Source organism: Phoxinus phoxinus (genome assembly GCF_949152265.1).
Source record: "Phoxinus phoxinus genome assembly, chromosome: 24".
Classification (NCBI taxonomy): domain Eukaryota; kingdom Metazoa; phylum Chordata; class Actinopteri; order Cypriniformes; family Leuciscidae; genus Phoxinus; species Phoxinus phoxinus.
The window spans coordinates 20,920,063-20,931,365 of NC_136899.1; the positions used below are offsets into that span (position 1 = coordinate 20,920,063).

The window sequence follows — 11,303 nt, forward strand, 5'->3', positions numbered from 1 at the left end:
TGCACAATTAAACCCTGACTCCAACAGAAAAGGGACATGCATTCTTTTCATGTATACAATAATTCAAAATTATAAAGCACAAGCTTTTTGTGGCTCATTTTAGCAATATTTAGGGCTAATCCTAAAGTGTGGCATGAGGGGCATTGGCAATCAAATTGTGATATTAGTGTGCCATCCACTGTCTCTGCTATGCAACTGCAGCTCAATAAAATATGTAATCAAAACAATGTTAATATCACCAACTGTCCATTTGGAGAAAAACTAATATTAGCAAAGCATGAACTAATATTGAATACCCTAGTAAGTTGTTATCCAACCCTTTTGTAGTTTTGAGAACAACAAAAAACATTGATTAAAGATTCAACCCCTGAAAAATGAATGGTTCCACAAATCTACCGGGAATGACAGGAGAAACAATAGGGGATACGACTGAATGAAGCGTTATTATCTTGGCCTTCTCAGGTGTGTATATCAGGTTTATGTCATGTTCATATGGTCACTGTGATCTGCTTTCAGCATCCTCAAATTCAAAAAGAATCCCAATACATCAAGTATCTGTGTTGTGATGATGAGGTGACCATGACTCTGTGGGTGACTGGGATACGTATTGCAAAGGTGAGCAGAAACCAGGCCACACACCAAAAACCAAAATAGATAATGATTGTGTGATAGACACTAAGTTGGCAAATTATAAATGATAGTTTACAATGCAAAAATGTACTGTAAATTGTAGCTGTATTGTGTTGGGTCCTATTGTGAGCTGTCTACTTTGTCAAAAAATTATAATAATAAAAAAATTAGTTCTTCTACCTCATTAACGGTCGACTGTCACTCTCCCTCGCTACCATGGCTACCACCCCTGCTGCTACAGAAGCTGCCCACATGCGCGCACCTGTTTGACTCGAGGAGGGGAAGAGGCACGGAAGCTAAGAAGAATCACAATTATGGCAGAGAAAGAGCAGTCAAAATTCCCAGTACCTGCATATACAGTCAGCGAAGGCAAAAACAAGGAAAGGAAGGACCTGTCCCTGAGCCGACGATGCTTGTCTCCGGAGTGTAGTCCTCATCAGAGTCAACAGTGCTTTCATCGTGGAAGCTCTTACATGCAAAACACCGTATGTTATGAATCTTACACGAAATTCACCTTCATCACAGTGTAACTGATGGTAATGGGAAAACGTGTATCAATGCAACCTTTAGCTTTGCCTTATGTTACTAGCTCGTTACCGAATCAAACTCAATATATTTTAAACTTTACCAGTATCGATATGCTAGCTTGATAGTGAGTACTAACAGCCATGTTAGTTGTTTATATTCATAATGATAAAGTTAGGTATTTTATTACATGTGATTCTGACATTATGTCACTATGCACTGCGCTCCTCTCCGCTCGGCGCTGGTAAACGCGTCCTCCTCCAGCTGAGCGGTCGCCATCGCGCGTTCATGTGTTTTGGGGGCGTGGCTTTGGAAGGAGCCCAGAAGGGAGGGGGTGGGAGTGAATGGAATAAGTAGCTGTGTTTATTGCAGCCCTGAGAGGACTACAGACACTCGATTTTTATACTCTCTTTTTCAGAGTACTTACATTTGAATTATGTATTGGTATATAAAGACAGTTTAAACAAATTTGGGAAAAAGTTTTTTTGACAAATCCTGCCTACCCTGCCTTTAAGAAACAGTGACGAAAGTGCATTGTCTTTAAATACACATATAGTGGCCTTTTATTGAATTAACATATTATCTGAAAATATTTTTAAATATACTTTAAAGATATAAAGTATACTTCAAGAGCAGTACAATTAAGCACACTACATTTTCACAAAGGGTAATGAACCGTCATTTAGAGTTGTTTTAATCCCCTTGTAATTTCATAATTCAGGGTCCTGGCAACCAAACATCTTTCCCACCACCTCCGCCTTCAATGGAAACCCTGCCTCCTCCACCACCCAACCCCATGTTGCCTCCTCCTCCCCGCGCTCCTCCTGCCAGCACAGCCAAAGTCAACAAGTTTCCTCCTCCACCTCGATTCCCACAATCCTCCTTCCCACCTCCACCCATGGATGACCTGCCTCCACCACCACCAAGAGGCCGAGCTGCCCCCTGACTTTCTTCCTCCACCGCCTCCTAGTTTTGCACCTTACGGGGGAGACTCGCTCCCCCCACCGCCTCCAGATCCCATTACCTCCCTTCCACCCCCTCCTCCTCCTGGTCCCCAAAACTTTGCATCTGCAGGTGGAGCTCCACCACCTCCTCCACCCCCGCCTCCACCACCAGCTCCTGCACCGGCTGCCCACCCATCCGGCTCCGTCAGAAAAATGCCTCCAGCTCCACCAAAGAGAACTACACCTCAACAAACAGCACCCCCAGGTGGCGAACTCATGTCAGAACTGATGACAGCGATGCTGAAAAAGCGCAGTCAACAATGATCTTGAAGACAGATAGAGATAATTGACGTGTTTTTGTAGTTGGACTGAGGAACTGACCGCCAAACAACCGTTCTTGGCGTGACATTGACACACATCTTTAATTCTTTTGATGTTCAATGTGCTTGTATTACACCACCAGACTAAAATATGTAAATACTTTGTACTTACGCACCTAATAGGTTATATGTATTACAAATATGCTATATCATCATTGCTAATGGAATGTCATAATAAATAAGGTTTTGCAAAGTTAACTGTTAAACAGATTTTGGCATGCCTAATTGTTAAAAAGGAGTAAACGAGATGCATGATGCAAGTTTTTTGCACTTTTGTAGAAATGCAGAAACAATACATGCTATTGCTGGCTCTCACAATAAAAGTAAAAAGAAAAACCGTATGTAATTCCATGTCCATTGTTCATATAACGTGCATATATGTACATATATAGCGTTGAACTATACATCCTCCAATCAGATCATCCATTAGGAAGTGTGATTACAATGTCATAAACTATATTTTTGGTTCAAGTGATGCTGAAATTTGTGATTTTGATTCGACCCTGAGTTAGGAAGAACAGCTGACCCTCAGCTGCTGAGCCCAGGATGGAGGTTTACTGGCATATCCGGCTCTCTCGGCCTCTTCCTGCTCCATAAACGGCTCCATTAAAGTCTTCTGCAACAGTGCCAGCTAGAAATACATCAAAAATACTGTCACCTAAGAAAAAGACAAGCCATGATGGTCTGTCTGAAGATGTTACATTGTATGTATAATTGTCAAGTCTTCATTCCACAGTAAAATATTAAAGCAAATACTCTAAGATATGATAAGCATGATCATGACAGCATATTAGTTTGACATCACATGTAATAATACCTCTGAAAAGTAATTTTTCTCTGCTTTTCTGATAGCAGATTCAGCCATCCAGTTCCTCAACACATACCGTGGGTTTACTCCTGAACAATAGAAAAATTACACATAACATTAAATACAACATAACACATCGTTAAAAAAACATACACTACCGTTTAAAAATGTACAGTCAGTAAGGCTTTAAAAAGAAATTAATAATATTATTCAGCAAGGATGCATTATAAGGAACAATACAGACATTTGAAATATTACAAAAGATTTCTATTTCAAATAAACGCTGTTATTTTGAACTTTATATAAATCAAAACATGTATCAGGGTTTCCACAAAAATATTAAGCAGCTCAACTGTTTTTAAATGTTTCTTGATCAGCAAATCAGCATATTAGTAAGATTTCTGAAGGATCATGTGACACTGAAGACTGATCACAGGAATAAATTACATTCAACTGAACAAATATATTAATTACACAAATACTCAATATATATAAATATATTATATAGTATATAAAAATATACTCAGTATATTCAAATAGAATAATTTATTTTATATTGTAATAATATCTCATAGTATAATAATATCTTGTAGTAATACAAAATTACTGTTTTTATTGTATTTTTGATTAAATAAATGCAGCCTTGGTGAGCATAAGAAACTTGTTTCAAAAACAAATCTCACCAATCCTGAACATTTCAACGGTAGTCTGTTACAATATACACACATAGGGTCTCTTTCATGAAACATTCGTAAATATACGAGTAAATATGTGAGTGATTTGCGCGTAAAGAGACCTTCCTGAAAATTCTTCTCCTGATTCCCAAATATTTCATAAACGTCAGATGTGATAGTGAAATGTGTGTGTTAATGAATTCCAATCAGTCGTAAATGGGACAAGCGTGCACGCTCATTCTCAATTACCATAAATCCCGCCCATTAAATCCGACTGACAACTATATATGGGAATTCATATTATGACACCAAACGAAGGATTTCAACATGTCTTCTCAAAAGCGAATGAAAGAGAAAAAATTCTCATTATCAGATAATATTTTATTATATGAAGTTCATTCAAAACGCCACATTTTATTTTCAAGCGTACATAGTGGCGTATCAGGTCCTTAAAAAAAAGAAAGCTTGGCAGCATATTACAGATGCAGTTAATGGAGTTTAATTTGTTAATCGAACAGTCGTGAAAAGAAAATGGTTCGACATGAAGCTTGACTGCAAAAAAACGAACTAGTTCACTTCGAAAAATTATAGCCCAGCCCTATATTGAAAGCAATTAATTATTTGATTAAAGTGTTCCGTTTGCAGATGCTATTGCTGGCTCTCACAATAAAAGTAAAAAGAAAAACCGTATGTAATTTATATATATAATATTTTTTCAAAATTCTGTGTAAATATGTACCCGATTAAGGTGAATTAAAATGCAGCATTATTAATGAGCAAAACGTTCGGATGTTAAACGCACTATTTACGCGTGGCTGGGAACAGGTGTAGATTTCTTTCGTACCAACTAACATTTGGAAAATACGAAGATTTTAATGAATCCGAAAATTTACGCCAGAACCAATTACACACGATTTACACAAAAATTCGTTCTGCTCGTGTTTCATGAAAGAGACCCATAATATATAACATTGCATTATATAACATACACAAAAACATACCTTGCATTCTGTGCTGCCGTGCTGCATCTGAGTCACTTATTAGCCTGTAGAAGACGATTAAAACACAGTGATGTTCATTTTTAATCCTCTAAAGAGTTCGAGTTTACATTACAGCAACATTACCTTGACAGACGCTGTAAATACAGCTGAACCCAGTCTCTGAAATGCTGGTGTGATGAGAGGTCTGAAAGAGCCCACAATGACTGTCAAGAGAGACACAGTCACAGTTAATGCACTGAAATCATGATCATGATTATGGAAATTGCAGCCGCTGTGGGAGTGAATGGAGAGGAAACGTACCGGAGCAAAGGATCCCTTCTGAAGCTGGGACAGGGTCACTTCACTCAGCTGTCTGAAAGTCATAGTGAAGTCTGCTCCAGTGTCCTCCATTAGCTCAACACATCACACATCACACAACATTATATGGGTCATTCTCAGGAAATGCTGCCATTTGTGTGATCTACTGATGTAACTTGATACTGAACTCAACTATTTTTGACAATTTGGCCGTTAAATATATAATTCTAAAACAAATCCAATTAAAAAAAAGTTTATAATGAAAGTGTGTGTGTGTTTGTGTGTCTTTCTATAACAGCTTACTGACTCCTTACTTTTTTAAAATAATAAAATAAAAAACATTTTCTGTCACAAATGAAAACATTTCTTGAGAACGGCCAAAGAACTTTATCACATGAATTAATTAAAGTACAATTAGAGAGAAAAAACAATCGAGCTAATTTTTACCTTTAGAAGAAATGCAATCACATATGAATCCTTTTCTTCATTTCCCAGAAAGCCCAACTTTGCTTTGAACAGCTCATGAAATCTATAACAGAAACAGTAAAATGAGATCAGGAACGCCTCAGATGAACACAGTGTATATTGTCTAATGTCATGCTCACCTTTGATGGTAGATTTGTGGATACTCTCTCAATATTTGCTGAGATCTGAAGTAAATGAATTGACACGAATCACCCATTAACCGTTTTCATTACCGTTTTATTCCCATTAACAACAAGAAATATAAAACGATCTCTTACTGTGAAAGCTGATCTGAGGTCAGCAGTGGTTTCAGAGCTTCTAGAAGTTTCTGTAGATTGAACAGGCCGACATTAGCCTGCGCTCCTATACTGTACCGGCCCTCGTCATCAGACGTGTTGGGGACTAAATCTATACAGAGGAAACAATGCAGTAGCAATAACACCCATTTAACAATACAATTATTATATGTTATTATTATGGCTGTCTGTTTCACTTTAACTTAGAATATAATAAAGTAAAATAAAACAAGTAATGGATTAAAATATTATGCAATTCAGCATGCCCCTCAACCAATGTATATAAACTGTAAGTATTTACAAAATTTATAGTAGATCTAAAGTAGCTTACTATTCATATAATTTCCCTCCACATTTGCAGTATTGTATATGTATGTATATGTAGGCGTGTGTATGTGTTCTCGTATATTGTTTATGAGGACACAAATGTGTATAATGGCATTACAACTTACACAACTTCCTGTATCCTCATAAACCAAATGGCATATAAAGATGGATAGGTTTAGGGGTAGGGTACAGTGTGTGTGTGTGTGTGTGTGTGTGTGTGTGTGATGTTATATGACAAAAAGCTTAAAAACTAAACATATAGGAAGATGATTGCTAATATAATGAAAATGTAAGTTAGACAAAGAAACATACTTGGGTTATATGATTCCATAAATCCAAATGGGCCATAATCAAAAGTGATAGAAAGCAGACTGAAGTTATCCGTGTTGCAGACTCCTGTGTGAAGATTCAGATCATGTTGTTGTGCATTTTGCATATGAAGCTCAATCTATAATGATAAATATATGTGATAATAACTAAAGTAAAGCAGAGTGAACTAACCATGAGCAAAACCAACCGACATCCAGTGGGCGATTAAATGTGCCGTTTCATTCACCACTCTAGAGAAAAACACCTTCACACAACATGACAACCATTCAAATATAGTGAGACTGGTCAGACAATATAAAATAATCTTGTATTACTGTATAACTAAACAGCAGAGACACAGATACTCACCACATACTTTTCAGGGTAATTTGTTGCTATAGATTTAAAATGCTCTTTAATTACAAAGTCCAACAATGTCCTGAAAATTAAAATTAAAATTAAATTAAAAAGCAAATAAGAGTGAAAAAAAATATTACCCTCCCAAGTTAAAGTTAATATACCGTAGGACATCTAACTCTCCAGTTCTGGTTAATAATTCTCCAGTGAACCGATACGAAACCAGGACTTGGCCAGACGCAGAACAACCGCTCATGATGGATACAGAGAACAATCACATAAAGCTGAGGACGGATAAAGAACTTAGTTACTCTATTTTTCCAAATCTGATCGTATTTTACCTCTTTCTTTTATGACACTGCCGTTATAAAACGGATCCCTCCAAACAGTTTCCTCACTCACAACCAGACTGAGGCATAAAAATGGCAAAAGTAGAAATAAAAATAACATTCAACACCAAACATTTGAATGTGATAAATACATATATTACTCTTCTTGTGCATGTCCATATGTACCTGAGGGCTCTGCTGGTAGGAACTCCCAGAAAGTGCATGGCTTCACTGCACAGGAACTCCCTCACAGAGGAGCGAATCACAGCCCGTCCATCACCAGACCCGCACACAAAACATCATGTACAGTATACAGCAGAACGGTTACACTACTGCCAGACGGAGACACACACACTACGAGTCATAATGTAAGATCATTTACAGCTAAATATATCTCAGAATTACTTAAAAAGCATGTAAGAAATATTGAGCAGCAGGAACTGATATTCACCTTGAGTATGGTGTCTTTCCTGAGCCTTTCAACTGGAGTTCCCATCTTTCACCTTTTCTGGATAAAAAAGAGATTGTGTAACGCTCTAATACACTATCTAACGGTTAACACATGTCACAGTTCTAAACTGAGAGATGTCATTGTTCAGACATGTTTAAGCATTAAGTGAAAATTAGATTTAAAAAAATGACAGAATCGTCTATTTGCTGAAAAACCAAGAAGTATAGATCACACTTTCCATTCTTTAATCTTAAACAACATTATGGGAAAGTTGACATGTCACATATGACAATAGCAACTGATGATTTCTGTTGAACGCTGATGGAACGGGATGATTTTTTCACCTGTTTGTGTATTCACCCAGAAAATGTGCTCTTCCATCCCCCAGCTGTCCGGCCCAATAACCAAACTATAATAATAATAACATATGTTTGACATGTTTGCTCTGTTGTCTTATGCCATCGCTGTCGGGTTTGAAATGACGGTCAGTTTTACCTGATGGCCGCCGTATCTGTGTGCCAGTGGAACAGAGCCAGGAAACAGTTTCCCACCACTGACACAACGGACAAACTCTTCATTCTGAATCACAGACTCATTCAGATCCAAAATATTCCTCAACACATCCTGAAATACACAAAAGAGCCTGAATATATGCAGAAACAACATTTTTTAAAAAAGTACTGTGGTGGTACCATGGTGCAGTTTTGTTTTAAAGCAGTTTTCTCAGACTGTGATCCTCAGACCACTGGCGGTTCTGTAAAGGAGTCCAAGTGGCCCACGAGTTCATTAGCTGATTAAATGCTTTATGACTGAATCAATTAATAAAAGTATAACTGACAAGACAAAAAAAAAAAAAACTGAATGAACTGAATTACTGTAATTAATTCAATACAATAAATGAACTGTTTGTGACATAATTAATTTATGATAAAGTGTTTCTATTGTAAGTGTTTGGTCCACTTGTATTTTTCTGTTTCTTAAATTACATAAATACACAGTTACTGCAACACTATCACGGTTTTACTGCAGAGAGGCACAAGTTTTGATGAGTGGATGGGTTTATTGACCTGTGACACAGCAGCCAGTGTCAGGGGCTCTTTCAGAGGAGAGGGCTGAGACTCAGAAAACACACATCTCTTCACAGTACGAATACAATTACCATCAACCTCATCAAGAGGGAGAGCATCTGTAAAACACACAGGAAGTGATTAAAACATAGTCAACGTGTAAAATAGCATGTTGGGACTCGTATCTGTATCTTACCTAGTAGTTTATGTGATAATGCCAGTGGTATTTCTCCACAGTGTTTCACATTGCTATAAAAGTGACTCTTATCGAACTCACTTTCAATCTCACAGAATTCTTGTTCGTCCCTAAATGTAGCGATGGCGACGGCCGATAGAAATAAAAATAATGTGAAACCATGTTTTGTCATTACATCAAACTCACAGGCATATTTTTTTTATTATTCGTCTTGTACTTCCTTACATCACGTAACTAGAGGAAAACATCGGAACTGTCACACAAACAATCCTTCAAATTCCACCAGAGGGCGCTCATCGGCTCAAACCCCGACTGCTCCACGCCATATTCGGGACTGTTTTGTCTTTTTGGAAATGCAAGCGCGTTATAAATCATAACCGATTAAAACCAATAATTGTATGGGTTAGACGCTGTCGTAAAAATGGAAACTCTCGGAACTTTCTCACTATAATGATTAAATAAGCATCTCTAGCCAATGATCAGACCGACTGTGATTGGGCAACCCAATCTGTGCCCGTGACCCCGTGTGCTGTAAAAAGAAACAGGTACCATGTGACCAGCCGACTTATACTTAAAAAAATACTGAATACTTAGAAAATTATAAATACTAGCCTACTGGAGAAGATTGAAATGAATGTAATGAAAATGTATTTTTTAAAAATATAAACATGTTTTAACATGGTTTAATTTTCTTCCCTTCCAATTTATGTGACAGAATGCATTTATTACAATAAATCTCAATATGTATATATATATATATATAGTATAAGAAATTACCTAAACATAACATTTGTGTAGCATAAAATAGTTAGCCTAATTTATACAACGTACACTCCCAAAAAAGAAAGCAAACTAATAATTTTAAGTAAAGACTAAATGTAAACTTGATACTGCATCCACTATATTATGCTTGATCTCTTTAGTTTCACCTTGTGTAGGAACTTAAATGGTTTAAGGCAACAGGTTTCTTTGCAATTTTCTAGTAAAGTCAACTAATTTGGGTTAAGAGTGGGATACAGATGCTGTCCAGTAATCAGGAAGAAACCAAACACGGCACACAATGCTTTAAAAAAAATAAAATGGTTTTGGCTAATGACAATTTCAAAAGAAAATACTACCAATAAAGCATCAGTTGTACATAAAAAGTATAATGATTAAAATACACTTAATTTTACACAATTGGTTCTTTTCGGTCTCTATCCTCTGAGTTCATCGTGGAGTTACTAGAAGTGTTTGAAAATAGGTTTGTTAAATACATGGACAGACGATAGGTTAAGAATACTTCGAGATAATGAATTATGTTTTCCTTCAAGAAACCTATAAAAGATTATAATGACTGGGATGTGGTGGGAGAACAATTTGCTTTTAGTCAAGGAACAAACACCAGTGCCAGTATTTTATTTGTTGAAGAAATATAAAAAGGTCTTTAAATGTATTGCTAACAGAGTTTGGGGAACATGTAGGTCCTATTTGAAACTATACACAAAAATGTTGTGTATAGAAGACTGGAGCTAAACCAGTAAGGAACCTCATGGTCAATATTGTGAGTCTTTAAGTTTATTTAGTGGATGTGAAGAGGAGGAGGAATGTAGAGGTGGTTTAGAGTAGCCTATTGAATAAGAAGAAAGCAGTGCTAGATATATTATATTTAAGTGAGATGTGGAAGAATAGGCTGATGATCGTTTACATGTTTTACTGACTGATAGACAGGTGACCTGATCTGCACGCCTGTCTCGAACACCCGCTTTCACTACACAGCGCACACCGCCCTCTACTGGCGGGACCAGGTATGAATAATCTGCTGTGGCTCCTACAAATGCATTAATCCACGTAATAAATATGTTTGTTTTGAGTTTATCAGCACACAAAACTGACTGGAGTTATTAACTGTTATTAACTGTATAAAGGCTAGATGGCTTACCGGCGCTGAGAGCCAATGGGACCCGACGACGTCACACGGCGGCCATCTTAGGACAGGACCGCTCGTCCAGTTATAACATTAAAGTCTATTGTGCATAGTGCTGAAATAACTATATCTTGCTCAATTTTCAACCGATTTTCAAACGGCTTGGTGTGTCATAAACGTCAGGGATGCGGATATTTAACTGCATACTGCATACATTAAAAACGTGAAGCTACAATTTAAACATCGGCATCAGCACAAATCATAGCCACGTTAATAAGGTTTGTAATAAAGCAAACCGTTTGTAAATCCGTCAAGAATTCAGCAAGTTACGAGCATTTGTC

General features: G+C 37.1%; 1 protein-coding gene and 1 pseudogene across 2 annotated transcripts in view; one reads left to right on the forward strand and one right to left on the reverse strand.

The window, feature by feature from the left end:
- The window catches only part of LOC306992630 (protein adenylyltransferase SelO-like), a 38,982-nt pseudogene extending 29,505 nt beyond the window's left edge, over positions 1-9,477 (reverse strand). Inside the window, exons 1-17 of the transcript XR_013800730.1 lie at positions 9,057-9,477; positions 8,861-8,979; positions 8,289-8,417; positions 8,138-8,202; positions 7,794-7,850; positions 7,529-7,627; positions 7,355-7,422; positions 7,178-7,264; positions 7,026-7,095; positions 6,849-6,921; positions 6,660-6,743; positions 6,003-6,132; positions 5,865-5,909; positions 5,707-5,788; positions 5,263-5,355; positions 5,086-5,165; positions 4,963-5,006 (exon numbers count right to left, since the gene is read on the reverse strand). The product of XR_013800730.1 is annotated as a protein adenylyltransferase SelO-like (transcript). The remainder of the gene's footprint in view (positions 1-4,962; positions 5,007-5,085; positions 5,166-5,262; positions 5,356-5,706; positions 5,789-5,864; positions 5,910-6,002; positions 6,133-6,659; positions 6,744-6,848; positions 6,922-7,025; positions 7,096-7,177; positions 7,265-7,354; positions 7,423-7,528; positions 7,628-7,793; positions 7,851-8,137; positions 8,203-8,288; positions 8,418-8,860; positions 8,980-9,056) is intronic.
- Positions 138-2,983, forward strand: LOC306992627 (uncharacterized protein). The gene is made up of 2 exons (XM_079601750.1): positions 138-615; positions 1,877-2,983. The coding sequence occupies exons 1-2, from the start codon at positions 493-495 to the stop codon at positions 2,099-2,101; spliced, it is 348 nt and encodes a 115-aa protein (XP_079457876.1). The 5' UTR covers positions 138-492; the 3' UTR covers positions 2,102-2,983.
- Positions 9,478-11,303: the final 1,826 nt, after the last annotated feature.

Coding starts and splice junctions, on each gene's coding strand:
- LOC306992627 (XM_079601750.1), top strand. CDS start 493: ATGGTCACTGTGATCTGCTTTCAGCATCCTCAAATTCAAAAAGAATCC. Junction 616..1,876: donor CTGGGATACGTATTGCAAAG/GTGAGCAGAAAC, acceptor TTCATAATTCAG/GGTCCTGGCAACCAAACATC.